The 19,550-nt window shown below is 48.6% G+C and overlaps 1 protein-coding gene across 3 annotated transcripts in view; it reads left to right on the forward strand.

The window, feature by feature from the left end:
- Positions 1-9,068, forward strand: part of AXL (AXL receptor tyrosine kinase) — a 60,051-nt gene extending 50,983 nt beyond the window's left edge. For 2 of the 3 annotated variants that reach the window (XM_033158392.1, XM_033158393.1), the window contains exons 14-20: positions 3,275-3,352; positions 3,777-3,869; positions 6,014-6,135; positions 6,955-7,064; positions 7,191-7,350; positions 7,714-7,850; positions 8,664-9,068. In XM_033158392.1, coding sequence (XP_033014283.1) covers positions 3,275-3,352; positions 3,777-3,869; positions 6,014-6,135; positions 6,955-7,064; positions 7,191-7,350; positions 7,714-7,850; positions 8,664-9,027 — 1,064 coding nt within the window. In that variant the 3' untranslated portion in view covers positions 9,028-9,068. The remainder of the gene's footprint in view (positions 1-3,274; positions 3,353-3,776; positions 3,870-6,013; positions 6,136-6,954; positions 7,065-7,190; positions 7,351-7,713; positions 7,851-8,663) is intronic. The other variant, XM_033158395.1, reaches the window with a different exon arrangement.
- The last annotated feature ends 10,482 nt before the right edge of the window (positions 9,069-19,550 follow it).

Raw genomic sequence — 19,550 nt, forward strand, 5'->3', positions numbered from 1 at the left:
TTTCTCTACCTCCAGAAAATTCCTTTCTTTTTCCCTTCCTTCCTTCTTTTTTTTTTGCTTCTAGATTGGCATGTGGAGGGTCAACCTTCCCTGAGGGTCGGATGCAGCCTGATGGCTGCCAGTTGCTAACCCTTACTTTAGACGTCTAGGTTATCCTATCTGAGGGTGGGAGGTTGTAACGATTTTTCACCATCACAGGAACCTGTATTTCCTTTGGTTGTCACTTATGCAAAGAAAAGAGAGGACATAACAGGATGGCGATTTGCATATGTAGATTTACATGTATAGATTAAGCTTAGAAATGATTACTGTCTAATGGAAATGCAGTGTGCCTCGCCCAAGCAAAGAAGGAGACCAATGAGCATCTCTGCCTGTTGCCCAGCCCAGGTGCTAACTGCCGATGGGCAACTTCAAGGTTTCTGCCCTCTCTGTTCATGGTTCTCTGCCTTGAAACCAGACACGGAGAGGACACCCCTTCAAAAGAGAGCAGGAGTTCCCAAAGCAAAGTCGAATGTTATTTGTACATAAAATAAAATCAACCAGGGGACTATGGGCAACAAGAAGACAGGATCCAAAGCACAGAGATGACAAGAAGCAAATATTATTCGGAACTAATAACAGAAAAGGCAGGGAGGGGGGGACAGGGGAGAGAAAGAGGTTGGCAGCCAGTTTTGGGGGGGGAATTAAGTAAAACAGTACATCCAGTTCTAGCATTCTGTGTTTCCCTTGGCAGCTGGTAGTATAACTTTTTTCTAGCCCATAAATTTGCAGAGATCCATTCTTACACGAAGACTTCCTGAGGCTCACAGCTTGACTTGATCTGCCCACAAAGCCCTAATCTCAAACCCTGGGGAGTGGGCTGGTGTGGTCTTTCCTCAATGGAAGCAGGAAAGGCACTCTGCGCATGCTCAGAAGCGTTCTGCTGTTTGCTCTTGCTTCCCTTTTGCCTAGGCTGAAGCCCGGTGTTGGAAATGGATTACTAGCACCCTAGTTCAAAGGCTGTTCTCCCCGCTTCCTTCCCATTCCTTGCATTCCCTCCTAATTCTGTTGCTAAATTTGGAGAACTTGGGAGAGAGAAGGGATCAATGAGCGAATGTTTGCAGGCTCCGAACCCTTAAAAAAGTATTAAAAACCCACGAATCTCATGTCTTACGCCTATTCCTAGAACACCCCAGATATTTCATAAGGCAGCAGCCTGAGTGAGTCAGACACGGAAAGTCTGATCTGGTCCCGAAATGTCAGCCGTCGGCTCTTCCAAGAGTTCACGTGGCTTGCTGAAGCCCTTACATAGCTCATGTTCTTCTGCCCCAGGAGGAACAGGGGAAATGAATTTCCCACCTGCCTGCGTTTCCTATCCAGACAGAGGCCTCTGCTCCTGCCAGGGCAAAGCCCACATGACCCCTCTATGGAGCTGGTTATTTTAGATCAAGGACCTCTTGCCATTTTGCAGCTTTTTGTTGGGGAGGGGGAGGGATGAAGGGTAGACTTCACCCCCCCCCAATTGCCCAGCCTCTGGCTTGCACCCTATTGCGACGAACCTCCACTTCAGACTCTCCCCTTGTTACTAAGTAATATTTTTAATCAGGTGTTCTGGGTCAAATTACCATGCACCCCACCTGTCCCTCTGAGGTCCGTCTGTTATTGCCTTTCCCTTTGATTAATAAACTGGGAATTTCTTAGTAACGGGAGTTTTCCTGTCCAGCGGCCGTGGCCGGTTATATCCACTGCTCTGGGCTTCGGGGGTTAACCTCTCGTTTGCCTATAGTTCGGGGCCTCTCTTTATTAGATCCCCTCACTATATCAGTTGGCTAAGCCCTCTTAGCAACTCTGTGGCAATATCAGGTTTTCCGCCCGCTAGCCCCTCCTGCGGGAACTCCAAGACACAAACTATCGCCTTTCAGGTTAGTTTTGCCCTTTCCCTGAGTTTCCCTCCTCACGAGTTTATATACCTCGCTGGACCAAAAGAACGACGATATTTTCTTGGCTCAAAAACAAGAGATCTTTATTTAGTACAGAGCATAACGGTTTCGGTATAGGTTCATAAGCTTAGTTTCTTAACAGTGTAGATTCTACTTCTCAGTAACATAAACACATCTTCAACAATCCTAACCTAACCTAAACCTAACCTCGTCCCACACCCTCCTTCTTCAGTCACCACTCTCCAACCCTCTCACACACACTCAACCCCCTTCTAACGGCTGCTCCCTCCTTTTAAATAGCGGAATGTCCCGCCTCCCAAGGGTGTCTGCCACTCAAACTGGGGAGCCCGTTAACTCTCAAAATCCCGTGGGTCTCAGATCTGATTCATTACACCTATATCCAAAAGAACTTGCTGGATCAAGAGCTCTCCCTGCTCTTCCTACTGGAAGTCTGGTACACTGCGCCTGAACATGCAGGGTTCATTTTTTTGCTGCTGGACCTCTCTCCTCCGCGAACCTTATCTCACTTTCTAATTTAAAGCATCTGGGGCCATTTGCCACCACTAGCACATCTGACAGCATTGCATCCCACACGTTAGTGATGCGCAGCGCTAATTATAAACCGAACTGTGTAAACGCTGCCCGGTTTGAAAGGGGAGGCATGGTTACCAACGCTGTGTTTTCACTTATCTATAAATATTTGCGGTTTTGCTCTTATGGGTATTGGCGGCCGACTTCCCAACGGCGCACAAATGGTTTTGGCGTTCGGAACGTTCCCACCCACCCCCCTGGATTTTCTTGTCTTGGACCCGAGAGCTACTCGGTACCTAACGCTTGCTCAGCATCGTCTCTCTGTGTTTATATTTCCTACACGAAATCAGGACAGTGCAAAGTTGCGCGGCGGTTAAAAAGGAGCCTCCAGGGGGGGGGGAAAATCCAGCCCAACAAAAATGGGATACTTAGCTGGCATGACTAGATTAATCACAGGCAGCCTAAAAGAATATGTTTTTGTGTGGGTGGGTTGGTATTTAACTAAGTTTTGCTCGGAGAAGTTCCGCTGAAATGAAACAATATGACTCAGTTAGGTCCATTCATTTCAATAGGTCTACTTTGAGTAAAATTGAATGGCATACCCCGCCCCCCTTTCTCTGCCTGGTTACCTAGAAGCAGTTTTCTGCTCGTCACAGGTGACCAGGCTGTTTCAAACCTGGGTTAAAATCACAGGTGTTTTCTCACATGAATGCCATTTGGCCTGTCCTACTCCCATTTTCTACCTGGCATGATTTGGCGTTTGCCGACCGCTCTCTCAGACTTGCTCATAGGCCTTTTCCTCCTCTTCTTCTTTGTCTCTGCAGGGGAATTTGGCTCTGTCATGGAGGGGCAACTCAGCCAAGACGGGGCGGTCCTTAAGGTTGCCGTTAAGACCATGAAAAGTAAGTAGCAGTGGAGGCGGAGGGGGTGGTTGCATCCTGGTCACACTGGGGCAGGTTGGGATTATACCAGCAATGAAGAAACGTCACTCTGCATGTGCCCAGAGGCCTTCTCTCCTTTCCTTCTGCATTGGAAAAACAACAACGTAAATTGGGCCTGCTCACCCATGATAGAAACCTGTCCATCCTCTCTTTTGCCTTTGAAAATGCTCAGTATAAGGCAATTTCCTATGTCCCCTTGACCCGAGGACCACCGCCAGACATGGCTGAGCACCTTTCATACGCTCAGAGGTGCTCTCATTCTTCGTTATTGCTTCCAACATTCCGGATCAACGCCCGGGCGTGGAAAACAGTTTTCACTGCCTGACCCCCTGGCATGTTCTCAAAGCCCATCTCATGCCGCCGACCTTACTTTTCCTCCCCGCAGTTGCCATCTGCACCCGTAGCGAGATGGAGGATTTCCTCAGCGAAGCCGTCTGCATGAAGGACTTCGACCACCCTAACGTCATGAAACTGATTGGTGAGCTATGTGTGCGCATGCGCCACTTCTTAGCCACGGCACGTGAAGAGTTAATGCTTTCAGGGGGGGGAAGAGCTTATGAGTTACCCCCACCCGCCCTCTCCACTATCCTTACCCCTACGTTCCTCCAGGTTGTGTGTGGTACTGCCCCAGAGCATTCTGGGACATTAAGCCATAGATTCTTCTGCCTGACATATGATGCCTGTCTGAAGAACCAGATCCACGTAAGAACATGAGAATTGTCCTTCTGGATCAGGCCAGTGACCCATCTAATCCAGCATCCTGCACTCAACAGCGGCCACCCAGAGGCCTCTGGGAAACCCACAAGTGGGACTCAAACACAAGAGCCCTTTCCCCCTCCTGTGACGTCCAGCAGCATATATTTGGAAGCATTGCAGCCTCAGACTGTGGAAGCAAAGCATAGCCATTGCGGCTGGTAGCCATTGCTAGACAGGGCTTATACGCTGAGGGCCAGCTCCGAGGGTCTTTTGCCGGTTTCCTCCCTTGTGAGAAGTGAGGTTGTAGGGAACCAAGCAGAGGGCCTTCTCGGTAGTGGCGCCCTCCCTGTGGAACGCCCTCCCGTCGGATGTCAAGGAAATAAACAACTATCTGACTTTTAGAAGACATCTGAAGGCAGGCCAGTTTAGGGAAGTTTGTAATGTCTGGTGTTTCGCTGTGTTTTCCTTTAATACTTTGTTGGAAGCTGCCCAGAGTGGCTGGGGCAAACCAGTGAGATGGGCAGGATATTATTATTATTATTATTATTATTATTATTATTATTATTATTATTATTATTGCCATCCCGAGAAGTAGCACACTCGGCCGTTCCATTTAGGGCAGATTCCGCATGCTGTAGCCTGGGAAAAACCAGAAGAGAGGAAACGGCCTTTGGATGGTGGTTGCAGGGGGGGGGGGGAGGCAGGCACGCAGAATGGACGCATCATCCCCAGGGAACAGGACTCCAAGTGAGGGGGCGGAGAGAAAAAAAAGACTTCTTGGGAAAACAGATGTTGGCAAGGATGCTGGGAGCTCTGACAGTCCGCAGAGTGGGTGGGTGGAAGCTCAGCTGATGCTAGTTTGCGCCTCGCCCTACAGCCCCTTCTCCCTCTCTGGTTCACATTAAGGAGGAACACAGTAAAAATAACTTTTCAGGCACAAGGCGCACCAAGAGAGCGTCCTGTCGGGTAAGAGGACCCCCAAAGAGGATGTTCTCACAGGCAAAGACCTTTGGGGGTTGGGGGGCAGGTGTGGGACATGGTGAGGGGAGGGGGCTTCCAGCTGGTGTGCAGGTTTCAGAGGGGAGCCTCCCCCCCCTCCGTGTCTTCCTTTTTTCACCACTCTCACTCTTTAGAATTATAGAATCGTAGAGTTGGAAGGGACCCCATGGGTAAATCGGGTCCAAGCCCCTGAAATGCAGGAAACAGTAAGAATGCAGGAAGAGTAAGAGCCGTTCAGCAGTGGAATGGTCTCTCTCGGGAGGTGGTGGACTGTCCTTCCTTGGAGGTTTTTAAGCAGAGGTTGGATGGCCATCTGTAACGGATGCTTTAGCTGAGATTCCTGCATTGCAGGGGGATGGAATTCAATGACCTTTGGTGTCCCTTCCAAGTCTGTGATTCTCTCAAGTTGTACACATGTGGCATGGCCTGGCCTGCACAACTTGCCACAAGCTGAGGTAGAAAGAGTTAAGAATGTAAGAACATCAGGAGAAGAAGGAGAAGGAGAAGAAGAGTTTGGATTTGATATCCCGCTTTATCACTACCCGAAGGAGTCTCAAAGCGGCTAACATTCTCCTTTCCCTTCCTCCCCCACAACAAACACTCTGTGAGGTGAGTGGGGCTGAGAGACTTCAGAGAAGTGTGACTAGCCCAAGGTCACCCAGCAGCTGCATGTGGAGGAGCGGAGATGCAAACTCGGCTCACCAGATTACAAGTCTATTGCTCTTAACCCCTACACCAAACTTGATCTCAACAGCCCACCTGGTCCAGCATCCTCTTCTCACAACGGCCAACCCAGCACCTGTGAGAAATCCAGAAGCAAGACACGAGCGCAAGAGCACTCTCTCCTCCTGTGGTCTTCGTTAGCCATTGATCCCAATGTCTTCTCTGCTGCCCACTGAGAAACTCACACTCTTTCTCTTCCCTCAGGAGTTTGCCTGCAGAACACAGAGAGTGAAGGTTACCCCTCCCCGGTTGTCATTCTGCCTTTCATGAAACACGGAGACTTGCACAGTTTCCTGTTGTACTCCCGGCTTGGCGAGAGCCCAGTGGTATGTAGCATCGCCCCGTGAGATATCCGTTGCGTAGAATCCATACCACGCAGGTGTCCCGGGGAAAATGCGGGACATCCCGTTTTTTTCTCGTGAGAGAATGGCGGGCATTTTGGATACCATGATATTGCACAATTTTGCAACTCAACCGCCCCCGAAAAGTGCTATTTCAGGGCCACAATGTCACGCAGCACCCCAAGACATGCGTTTTGGGGTGCTGTTCCCGAAAAAAGCACTGGAGGTGATTGCGGTGCGAAATTGCACAAGATCATGGCATCCAAGATGGCTGCCGTTCTCTCACAAGGAAAAAGGGGAAGATAGCATCCTGGAAGATTGTGTCCCAGATTTTGCTATTGAGTTGTTGGAGAGTATGGGAATCAAATGTCAGGCCTCTCGGCCTGAAATCAGGAGGGCTAGTTTCCTTTTATTTGAACTAGGGTTTTTAACTGGGGAATTTTAACCCTTGCCTGTGTTTTATTTTGCAGTATGCATATAAAGTGCTTCTTATACATTTTATTGCTAGGCTTGTTTTGGTTTTCTGTTTCATTACGAGCCTCTCCAAGACCTTTGCTATGGAGCAATATGGTGGTTTAATGAACAAACAAACAAACAAACAAACAAACAAACAAACTGTAACACAGAGAATGACCACTAGAGGGGGACAAAGGGAAGATGCAGAGGGAGCCCGCTGGATCCTGGGTCCTTCACACAGGAGTCCAGTGGGTCTCTCCTCTTGCAGGAGCAAGAGAGTTAAACTTTGAGGTGCCTGCAGCGCACCCACTACTTGTGTCCGATCATTGTGCTTTCCTCATCTTCCAGTACCTGCCCACACAGACGCTGGTCAAATTCATGACGGACATTGCTAGCGGGATGGAGTATCTCAGTAGCAAGAACTTCATACACCGTGATCTTGCCGCCCGCAATTGCATGTGAGTTTGTGTGATGCGAGAGATGATGGAAGAGGGTTCTGGCTGATTAGTGGCTTTTGACAGTCTCACATCCATGTCTCCCATGAGCAACCCACACATTCACACGTGGTTTCTGTACCCCAACAGGCTGAACGAGAGCATGACGGCTTGTGTGGCTGACTTTGGCCTCTCTAAGAAAATCTACAATGGTGATTATTACCGGCAAGGCCGTATCTCCAAAATGCCTGTCAAGTGGATCGCCATTGAGAGTCTGGCCGACCGCGTTTACACCATCAAGAGCGACGTGGTGAGCAGCCAGTTGGGGACGCCTTGGATCCCACCCTCCTCCAGCTTCTGTGTCCTACTAAATTGGCTTCTGTTCCTGTTTACCAATGGACAGAGCTGGCCTGCCTGTGAGGCAGACTGAGTCACCCCTAATGCTCACCCCTACTGCCAGAGAAGTGAGATGAAGCAGCGGTCTCTGGCGAGATCTCACAAAATCTTGCCAGAAGCCGCCGCTGTATGACCCTAGCAAGCAAGGCGGGAGGGCGGCCATTTTGCCTCAGGCGGTGAAACAGGACAGGCCCACCCTGCCAATGGGAGAAGTTGAATTCTGTGCTTGGCCAGCAACATGGCATCTAATTCCCTCTTTCTGACTCCTTTCCTGCAGTGGTCGTTCGGTGTTACTATGTGGGAGATCGCGACACGAGGCCAGACGCCGTACCCAGGTGTGGAAAACAGTGAGATCTATGACTACCTGCGTCAGGGCAACCGACTCAAGCAGCCAATCGACTGCCTGGATGGCCTGTAAGCATCATCACTGCTTCTTCAAATCGTGGGTGGCGTCTCCTTCCTCCATCGTCCCATGATGCTGGGCAGCATGGCCAGTTAGGTTTTCTGCATGGTGGGAACCCTCTCCCTTATGATCAGTAAGCCCGGACTGTAGAGGGTGCTATATCAAGGCAAAAAATAATTTCATGACATCCCACCACTGGCTCTCTCAGTCTTAGGAATATGACTGTGCTCACTCAGCGGGCAAGCAAATTCAATTTTTTCACCCTACAACCCTAGCAACTGAAAACGAGTTCCAGGGTTGACCGCTTCTCACCCCCCGGCTCAAATTAAGGCCTCCGTTACAAAACTTCAAGGTCCCTGAGCAGCTCTGATATTAATCTCATACATGGATAGCGCAGAGGGGGGACGTGTGATTGGTTGCAGCCGCGAGCTGGGTGGGTGGGTGATTGGTGGCTGTGGCAAGGACTGCTTTGGATTGGCTACCGCCGTGGCAATTGGGCGTACGATTGCCGACTGCTTGCCACGAGTGGACAGACGGCTGGTGGCATTGGTGACACGCACAATTTTCAGCGCATTTCGTTCGTGTGAGTGATTTTTGGCAATCCTCCCCCCAAAAAGCTTACATTTCTGGGTAATCCTCCTCAAAAAAAAAAAAAAAAAAAGTTTAACAACTCTGGGCCATTTTCTTAAATTTGAGTCCCTCAAAATAGCAGTAGTCTTATAAAGGGGAGGCATGTTATACACAGAAAAATGCGGTAATTTCCAAGGATGCGGCATCCCAGGTTCCTGTGAAATAAACTCTCCATCTCTTTTGGACCCGCGCAGGTACGAGCTGATGATGAGCTGCTGGGCCCTCAACCCCCGCGACCGCCCCAGCTTTGAGATCCTGCACCAAGAGCTGGAGAAGATCCTCAAGTCCCTCCCTCCGGCCAAGGACCCGGAAGAGATCCTCTACGTCAACATGGACGACGGCGTGGCCCCTGGAGAGGCGGAGCTGGGTGCCGTCGGCGGTCTGGGCCCCGAGGAAGCTCCGGCCAAGGAGAACCAGTCGCTCAAGCCCACGGTGACGGCGGCCGAAGTCCACCAGCCCCAGGCCATGGGCCGCTACGTCATGTGCCCCACCCCTCACGAGAGCAGCCGGCTACTGACGGACGCCCCCAGCTGCGCCGCCACCGAGGAAGGGGCCTGAATGGGACGAGGCAACTTATTCGTTGTGGTGGGGTGGGGGTGGGGGGGAGGTCGCAAGCGGCCCAACTGGTGCAGTCCCTGCAAGCTTTGGAAGACGCCCCATCTCTGAGGAGACAGGATTTATTGAGGACTCCACCAGCTGAGGCGCACCCTCCTCCTCTCCCAAAATGAGCCACTGCCCTGCTTTTGCCACAAGGGTCTTCCTTCCCCGATCAAGCCACCCAAGGGGAAGTTTGGACTGACCGATCTCTGAGTATGTCTCACGGCTGCCGTTGCCTCTGGTACATGCATTGACAGTCATGCTCCACAACCACTGACCTGAGGCCAGATACATACTCTAGACTATGATGTTGGCAGAAGGGGGGAGTCCATCTCAGGTTATGGGGGCCAGGGGAGGTGTGGGGGGGGACACACAGTGGGGAACCTGACAGGACTGGCAGCTGCGCCCTTTTCTCCTCCAGACGTTAAAGGGACCTTAGCAATTTGACCTCCCGTCCCCCGCCCGCAACTCCGTGGCCCAAATTTAGCTCGCTAACACTGAGGTCTCGTCCACACGCCTGCTTGCCCCATGCCCAGAAGACACGAATCTGAGCGGTTTTAACTTGCTTTCCCCCGGAAAACCTGCTCTTTGGTGCCAAATCGGAGCGAATGTCAGTCCGGAGAAAACCTGGTGGACATTTGCTCTGATTCGGCTGGGCAAGGGGGGGATGAGCCCTCGCCAATGGTACTAAGCTTATTGTGTGTGTGTGTGTGTGTGTGTGTGGCCCAGCTCCTGCCTCTTTAAGTGTTGGGCCTGGCGCACAGCTGCTGAGCAGGCAGAGCACAGATTTGCTATGAACGAGAGAAAAGTCCGGCTGCTCAGTTTGTGTGCTGTTAAAGGGGAGCAGGGCACATTAACCAAAAGGGGGGGGGGAGGTGTCGGTCCTAATTGCAGCCATCTGAAAGCAGTACATACTTAGTCCCCCCCCCATTTTACTACCAGCTGTTTCACTGCCATGTCTCCCAGTTTGCATTTAGGCCTGTGGAGATGAATTAAACAGAGGTTCTGGAGGGCTCCCGTCTGAAGGAGCTGCAACAAGGGAAATGTACTCAGTTTGTGCACAGATGCACACTTAAAAAAAGAAAAGAAAAGTCGCTATTGCTTCTCAGGAGCCAGCCCTAGTTTTTAAATCCGACCCCGGAGATTAATTCTGATGCAGGTTTCAGCCCAACACACCAACCTACCCTGTCCACACAGCACCAAATTCTCTTCAACAGGTTATCAGGGGACGTCTGATCAGCCATAGCTGAGTTGCACAGCACAATCCTCTGGGAATCCTTTCCCCCAAGGGGCAAAGATCCCACAGGGCACAGAAGCCATACCCAGGTGGGCACCTCAGAGGGGTCTGAAGGTATATTTTTATAGCGCGTTTGAGATGGGAGAAGTGAACAAGTTGGCCTTCAAGTCTTCACACCCAACTAGGCCAGAGCTTCCCTGGTAGTAGTGAGTTTAGCTAACTTTGCTAGAAATGTGAAGGTTGCCATCTTCACCCCACCCTGTCAAAGACTCTCTGCCTTTCACCGATGCAGACAGGTATACCTTTCCCCCATTCCCCCATCTCTCTGCTGGGGAAAGCCTTGCCTGCTGGATGCCTGCACGTTGTTCAGATGTTACAAACCGTGTCTGGTCACAACCAACCCATCTGCCACTTGGTGCAAACATCTGGACAAAAATTCCCCGAGTTATTCAGACATCAAAAGCAGCATCAGCTATGATCACCAGTCCCAGTGACCTCTGGATGTGAAATAGACCAGTGTTTTTCAACCACTGTTCCGCGGCACACTAGATGTTGCCTGGTGTGCCGTGGGAAAAATTGAAAAATTACTTTATATATAGTCAATATAGGCACAGAGTTAAATTTTTTAACATTTTCTAATGGTGGTGTGCCTCGTGATTTTTTTTCATGAAACAAGTGTGCCTTTGCCCAAAAAAGGTTGAAAAACACTGAAATAGACAATATTAGTGGGTGCAATCAGAGTAGGATTCCCTTTCTCCAACCTTCTATCATTTCATTGGGGCTTGTAAAATAATCCTGGGGGGGGGGGGACCCAGGGAAATAAGTGGAGGTTGTCCAAACAGAATTAGCTACTCGTATGCTCCTCTCTGCTAGTGACAAACTCACTCTTTGCACCAGTGCACATGCCCACAATTGCCAGTAATCACATTCCCCCCAAAACATCATAGCTCCACTGAAGGAGAAAACAACTCCATATTTCAGAGGGCAAGTCGCAGCTCTCCATCAGTTCAATGACACTCCATAAATCAGACCTGCCAGCTGCAGAATACCTTGATTAATGATATTTTCATCTGGGAACACAGTCCCTGAAGCTCCCACCAGTCACATGTAATTTGGAGGGAATTCACAAATTCTGTTTTGGACATAATGGTAGCTTTCTCTTTCTAACTCGGATGTGGTGGAACTGCTCACACCAGCAATCACACCATAATGGTTCATTTTTTTTTCTGGCAACCTCCCAGCAATGAAAGCCAGACTAGGGAGGTGGTAAGCTGAATGCATGTTTTGGCAATTTCTTATTGCATGTTCACGGTCACTTGGGCTGGAAACATTTTCCAGCTTTTCCTGAGAGCTGAAGATGGGTGACGAAAAGAAAAAGACAAATGTTCATGCCATGCACGCTCACCCGACTTGCACTTATGCTTAAACAGGTTTTGCAGGCTTTCGTGTTTCAAAACCTGCCGTATACCTGTTCGGTCAGAAGAACCAGTGCCATGAAAGAACTGTCCTTTGGACCACTTTCAGCTCTCTTGAAACCTATTGTCTGGCTCCTGCCTTAAACTGAAGGCCTTTCCGCACAGTGATTTTTATTTTATTTTATTTGCACAATAAATGCACATTTCGTTACTGATTTTGTTCTGCACAGTCCATGCGTCGTTCCCTGCAGTTTGCAACAGCAGTAGCGCTTTGCAGAAAGGCCAGCTTACCCACAAGCCCCTTAGTGCTTGGAGCAAACCAAACATGCAGACGTCAAACAGTGAAGCTGCCCTAGTTCGCATGTTCACCGTGTATTCACACTTCACAATATTCTCCCCAGGATTTAGGTGCAATTTTGTGTGGAATGCACTGGCTTGGTAGGCTTGTGTTATCACAAAAACATCTCCTTGGGGGGAGCAGTTTTTTTTATTCTTCAATTCTTACGTTGGATTTCTTTTTCTCTTTTTTTGAAGTTGCCAAACCTACGCTAAACTGAATAAGCTTGCAAGCAGCTCTTAATCCCTGCCTCTATCTGTAGCCTCAAGGCATAAAGAGGACTAACCAGGAAGTGGAGTCTACACTGGAATGACGCCATCTTGTCTGTAGGCCTCATAGCAGTGGGACCCGTATCTTACTCCAGCCTTCCATGAAGGGGGCTAGCTTAGGGCATGAACAACTCTCCAGATGTTGTGGACTACAACTCCCATCGCCCCTCAGCACTGGCCATGTAGACTGGGGCTGATGGGGGTTGGAGTCCAGCAAGTTCTGGAGGCCGCCATTTTGGCTGCCCCTGGGGTTACGTCAGTGTGAAGCAGGTGGGAGAGGGGAGCCGAGCCCTTCCCTTTCATGCCAGTGCCCTTGAGACGGACCCTCTCACCCAGTCATGTCATCCGTGGTTGCTGATTTCGCTTCTGGTACAAGCCAAGGGTGGGGGGAGGGAATGAGGCTGGGGGGGAGAGGTTTGGGATGAGGTAGGGCGAAGCAACTGGCAGAGAAAGGGTCCCACACTCTTCTCAGACCCTCCAAGTATCCCTATTTCCCCAGGGACGTCCCTGATTTAGAGAAGCCGTCCCAGTTTCTGATTTGATCCCGGAATGTCCTGCTTTTCCTTAGGACGTCCCTATTTTCACCGGAGAACTGTTGGAGGCTTTGCTCTCTCCTGTCTCCTGCTCATTTAAAGCTGCATGGCAGACTCCTAACAGGCTTCCCTGCCTTTCCATTTGGGGGACACACGGCCACCCTATAGAAACATTTCTCCTCTTTTTGAAGAAACCACTCATCATCTTCTGACTCAATCCGGTGGCCACCTTTCAGGCGTGGTGAAACCATGTTTTCCGTTCTGCTTGCTGAAATGCGTCGATAGCCATCTGTCTCCTCTTTGGATTGGGACAGAAAAGGATGGGCTTTCTGCAGGAAAAGAAAGGCTTTTCTGCAAAAGGCGCTGTAGGGTTTTCGTTCCCTCGACCCCCACAATTTTTCTTGGCCACCAAGTGTGACTTATGTTCAGATCAAAGCTTTCTCTCACTCCCCGCCTCCTGTGTTGAAGTGTATGCAGAACAGTCAGCTATTTCCCCTGCCCTAGAGATTCTTATTAATGAAATGTTTATATATATATATATATTAATGTATATAATTTTTAAAAAGAAAATGCTATATATGAAATGTTATTTTTCCCCCACACCCTGTCTTTTCTACAAACACATTTCCTCTCAGGGCAAGGTCTGTTTTAGTAAAAGAGAGAGCGAAAGAGAGAGATTGAGAGAATGCTCTGTGATATATTTTGCTTATGAATAAAACATTCCTGTAAAAAAAAAGGATAAATTTGGAAGTAGACTTTGTTTCCAAGGAGTGGGTTGGGGGAGATACAGGGAAGGAGGGGGTCAAAAAACTCAAATGGTGACGGAGATTTGGTGCCCAGCTCAATGCCTGACGTCTCTAGTTAAAAGAATTAGTAGCTGCAATTTTTTTTTTTTGCAGCTGTTACATGGTATCAGTACAGCTCTTTCCTTCCGAGAAGAAGCTAAGCAATCCTTATTTTCTCAGGAAACACAGCAAAGTTTATCTTTGGGGGGAGATGCAATGCTCCTTTCCTGGGTTCCAGCTAAGGCGCTGTAAGGAGTGAATGTACTGCCCAGGTACTTTCAATACAATGACCTCCAGATGTGCTTGCCCGCCAGATGTGGAGATGCTGAAATAAGACTCAGCAGCCAACCCAGTCAGGTCAGCTTCTGTACCTGGAATGAAGGTGTTCTGGATCATGTCCTTTGCTCGAGGCAGCAGAAATTTCTCTGCTTGGGCCTGGCCAAAACTTTTAAAGTACATTTAAAGCACTATGATACCGCTTTAAATAGTCACGATTTCCCCCAGAGAAACATGGGAAGTGTAGTTTTTTTAAGGGTGCTGAGAGCAGCGTTAGGAACTCAGATATATAGACTAGGTGCCAAATGGCTCCTTAAACCAGGGTTGCAGTCACCAAAACGGAATGCCTAGTTGCCATTTTGGGGCCAGGCGGTTCAAAAGTCGTATTTTTCAATATGACTTTTTGGTTCCTGAAACTCATTCCGATTGTGCAGATAAAATGTAACAGATAGAATTCTACAAGATGTGCTGCTGAAAACAGTCAAGATCCAAGGATCCCCAGGCATGCACTTCCAGATGGTGGAGACGTCAGGCACCATCCTGGCGCCGGGACATCATCACTTGGTTGCAAGAGACTGATTGCCGGGTGCAAAATGCGCCTAGCACCTGGCGAATTTCGAACTCCCGGCTGAGAGTTGCTAGGAGGCCCCATATTCCCCTGACAGAGCTACAATTCCCAGAGTTCCCTGTGAAGAGGGGTTGATTGTTAAGCCCCTCTGAGCTCTGTGAGGGGAATAGGAGTCTCCTAACAACTCTCAGGATGCGGGTGGCGCTGTGGTCTAAACCACTGAGCCTCTTGGGCTTGCTGATCAGAAGGTCGGCGGTTCGAATCCCCACGACGGGGTGAGCTCCTGTTGCTCCGTCCCAGCTCCTGACAACCTAGCAGTTCAAAAGCACGCCCAAAAGTGCAAGTAGATAAATAGGTACCGCTCCGGTGGGAAGGTAAACGGCGTTTCCGTGCACTGCTCTGGTTTCGGTGTTCCGTTGTGCCGGATTGCTGGCCACATGACCCGGGAAAACTGTCTGCAGACAAACGCCGGCTCCCTTGGCCAGTAAAGCGAGATGAGCGCCGCGACCCCAGAGTCGTTTGCGACTGGATTTAACTGTCAGGGGTCCTTTACCTTTTTAACAACTCTCAGCACCCTTAACAAACTACAGTTCCCAGGAGCCTCTGACAGAATGCATGGCTGTCAAAGTGGTACGTTAATGCATCTTTAAACGCATGCTGCAGGTGTGGCTCCATTTGGGGGCCGAACAGGTTGCTGTGTAAACTGTTCAGCATTGTCGCGCTCAGAAAGTCCTCCCGAAAGCCGATGCTGGAGTGCCGTCAGCGGGGTGGGGTGGGGTACAAAGCTTCGCGCTTTGCCCCCACCTCATTAGGCAGAGGGGGAACGAACCCCATCAATGGGCACATTCAGGGTTTGCCTGTTGCAACCGTTTCGACTTGAGTGAGTAATGGAGAACAAGGCAGGCCATTGAGAGGGGAATCCTCACCACAAGCATCTGGGGTAAAAAGATTAAGCTGTTTTGCAATTGTCCCCAGAGCTTGGTGGACAGCGTGTAAACCCCCTCCCCAATAGGAAGCAGACAAATGCCTCTCTGTCTCCCAGAAGTCTTGAAAAGGGGAGCGAGAGATGGGCTGGGAAAGAGGGCGTCCAAAATTAAAGGAAAGGGAGGCGGGTGGCGGGCGAGTGAAAAAAATAGTGTGAAAATGCAGACACTCCCATGCAATGTGTGAGCCTGGGTCTTAGGATTATCATAGAATTGTAGAGTTGGAGGGGACCACGAGGTCGTCTAGTCCAACCCGCTGCAGCACAGCATTCAAACCCACAACCCTTCATATTCTACAGTGCCAAGGGATCAGAATCAGGAGACTCGATGGCTTGATTTGGTTCAAAGCTTTAGGCAGATCCACAGCATGCATTCAAATCACACGACACCCCTCCCAATAATCCTGTAGTTTCCCCCCCTCACAGAACTACAGTTCCCAGCACCTATAAGAAATTATAGTAGCCAGGATTTCGGTTGGGTGTGTATTAAGCAATGTGCTTTAAACATATGGTGTAGATCTGCCCCAAATCATGGCTACTTTAAGGGCTTGAGGTGTACACATATCATCTGTTTTGCATACACGGATTACAGCTTCATTGAATTGGTTTAGGAAGGGTGGGTTTCAGGGGTGGGGAAACCAAACAGGTAACACAGGCTGGGTGAAATATATCCTTGCCCATCCCATCCCATCTCTGGTGCAAGCAGCAGCACCGTAAATATGCAACTTGAAACACAGCAGGGGAAACAAACATCTAAAGCTGCAAATTTGTACATAGCCTTGATGCTGCCTGGAATTGATTTGGAACCTCAGCTGATCTCATTTTTGATCTGTGCATGACACAGCTGCCCTCTGCTGGTCAACAGTTTGTGCTGTTAGGAGTCACCAAAAATTGTACAGTACAGTGAAGGCGTATAGGCAGGGGGTTTCAAACTGTAGATGCTGCCTGACGAAAAGCTCACTTTCTTCCAGATGTAGAGGGGGTGTTATGTGGCACTGGAAAGGCGATCCCTCAAGTAAACTGATCCCAAGCTATAGGTAGGTAGCCGTGTTGGTCTGCCATAGTCAAAACAAAATAAAAAAATTCCTTCCAATAGCACCTTAGAGACCAACTAAGTCTGGTGACTTCCGTTTCAGTGTATCTGAAGAAGTGTGCATGAACACGGAAGCTCATACCAAGAACAAACTTAGTTGGTCTCTAAGGTGCTACTGGAAGGATTTTTTTATTTTATTTTGTTTTGACTATGGCAGACCAACACGGCTACCTACCTGTAACATAACCTGAAGTTATTAAGGATTAATGAGGAACGAGATCTGCTAACTGCAGTTCTTACATACTGCAGATCTATGTGTACCAGTGTTTGAAGAAGGAGTTGGGTCTTCCGTATCTCATAATCGTCCAAATACGCAGGAGAGAAGCCCGCCGTAAATGTAGTTTTCCCCATCTCTCTCATCCACTGGAGTTTGAGAGCAATAAAGAGATATTCCGTATTGCTTCCAAGCAAAAGTGCTGGAAAAACAGGCAAAACTTTTTGCCATGGAGCAGCTTCTGTGTGGCTATTTTATTGGAAAATGGGTCCTGCTCACGCATGCCAGTTTTGCTCAACGTCTGTACGATGTGCCATTCTAATCAAAATACCCATGTTGTTGTTGTTCAGTCGTTCAGTCGTGTCCGACTCTTCGTGACCCCATGGACCAGAGCACGCCAGGCATGCCTATCCTTCACTGCCTCTCGCAGTTTGGCCAAACTCATGTTAGTAGCTTCGAGAACACTGTCCAACCATCTCATCCTCTGTCGTCCCCTTCTCCTTGTGCCCTCCATCTTTCCCAACATCAGGGTCTTTTCTAGGGAGTCTTCTCTTCTCATGAGGTGGCCAAAGTATTGGAGCCTCAGCTTCAGGATCTGTCCTTCTAGTGAGCACTCAGGGCTGATTTCTTTGAGAATGGATAGGTTTGATCTTCTTGCAGTCCATGGGACTCTCAAGAGTCTCCTCCAGCACCATAATTCAAAAGCATCAATTCTTTGGCGATCAGCCTTCTTGATGGTCCAGCTCTCGCTTCTGTACATTACTACTGGGAAAACCATAGCTTTAACTATACGGACCTTTGTCGGCAAGGTGATGTCTTTGCTTTTTAAGATGCTGTCTAGGTTTGTCATTGCTTTCCTCCCAAGAAGCAGGCGTCTTCTAATTTCGTGACTGCTGTCACCATCTGCAGTGATCATGGAACCCAAGAAAGTGAAATCTCTCACTGCCTCCATTTCTTCCCCTTCTATTTGCCAGGAGGTGATGGGACCAGTGGCCATGATCTTAGTTTTTTTGATGTTGAGCTTCAGACCATATTTTGCGCTCTCCTCTTTCACCCTCATTAAAAGGTTCTTTAATTCCTCCTCACTTTCTGCCATCAAGGTAGTATCATCAGCATATCTGAGGTTGTTGATATTTTTTCCGGCAATCTTAATTCTGGTTTGGGATTCATTCAGTCCAGCCTTTCGCATGATGAATTCTGCATATAAGTTAAATAAGCAGGGAGACAATATACAGCCTTGTCGTACTCCTTTCCCAATTTTGAACCAATCAGTTGTTCCATATCCAGTTCTAACTGTAGCTTCTTGTCCCACATAGAGATTTCTCAGGAGACAAATGAGGTGATCCGGCACTCCCATTTCTTTAAGAACGTGCCATAGTTTGCTGTGGTCAACACAGTCAAATGCTTTTGCGTAGTCAATGAAGCAGAAGTAGAAGTTTTTCTGGAACTCTCTAGCTTTCTCCATAATCCAGCGCATGTTTGCAATTTGGTCTCTGGTTCCTCTGCCCCTTCGAAATCCAGCTTGCACTTCTGGGAGTTCTTGGTCCACATACTGCTTAAGCCTGCCTTGTAGAATTTTAAGCATAACCTCGCTAGCGTGTGAAATGAGTGCAATTGTGCGGTAGTTGGAGCATTCTTGGCACTGCCCTTCTTTGGGATTGGGATGTAGACTGATCTTCTCCAATCCTCTGGCCACTGCTGAGTTTTCCAAACTTGCTGGCATATTGAGTGTAGCACCTTAACAGCATCATCTTTTAAAATTTTAAATAGTTCAGCTGGAATATCATCACTTCCACTGGCCTTGTTGTTAGCAAGGCTTTCTAAGGCCCATTTGACTTCACTCTCCAGGATGTCTGGCTCAAGGTCAGCAACCACACTACCTGGGGTGTATGAGACCTCCATATCTTTCTGGTATAATTCCTCTGTGTATTCTTGCCACCTCTTCTTGAAGTCTTCTGCTTCTGTTAGGTCCTTTCCACTTTTGTCCTTAATTGCGGTAATCTTTGTACGAAAGGTTCCTTTCATATCTCCAATTTTCTTGAACAAATCTCTGGTTTTTCCCATTCTGTTATTTTCCTCTATTTCTTTGCATTGCTCGTTTAGAAATGCCCTCTTGTCTCTCCTTGCTATTCTTTGGAAATCTGCATTCAATTTCCTGTATCTTTCACGATCTCCCTCGCATTTTGCTTGCCTTCTCTCCCCCGCTATTTGTAAGGCCTCATTGGACAGCCACTTTGCTTTCTTGCATTTCTTTTTCATTGGGATGGTTTTCGTTGCTGTCTCCTGTATAATGTTACGAGCCTCCATCCACAGTTCTTCAGGCACTCTATCCACCAAATCTAAATCCTTAAACCTGTTCTTCACTTCAACTGTGTATTCATAAGGAATTTGATTTAGATTGTACCTTACTGGCCCAGTGGTTTTTCCTACTTTCTTCAGTTTAAGCTGGAATTTTGCTATAAGAAGCTGATGATCTGAGCCACAGTCAGCTCCAGGTCTTGTTTTTGCTGAGTGTATAGAGCTTCTCCATCTTTGGCTGCAGAGAATATAATCAATCTGATTCCGATGTTGCCCATCTGGTGATGTCCATGTGTACAGTCGTCTCTTGTGTTGTTGGAAAAGAGTGTTTGTGATGACCAGCTTGTTCTCTTGACAGAACTCTGTTAGCCTTTGCCCTGCTTCATTTTGAACTCCAAGGCCAAACTTGCCAGTTGTTCCTTTTATCTCTCCCTACTTTAGCATTCCAATCCCCTATAATGAGAAGAACATCCTTCT

The sequence above is a fragment of the Lacerta agilis genome, chromosome 8 (assembly GCF_009819535.1).
Source record: "Lacerta agilis isolate rLacAgi1 chromosome 8, rLacAgi1.pri, whole genome shotgun sequence".
In the NCBI taxonomy this organism is placed as follows: Eukaryota; Metazoa; Chordata; class Lepidosauria; order Squamata; family Lacertidae; genus Lacerta; species Lacerta agilis.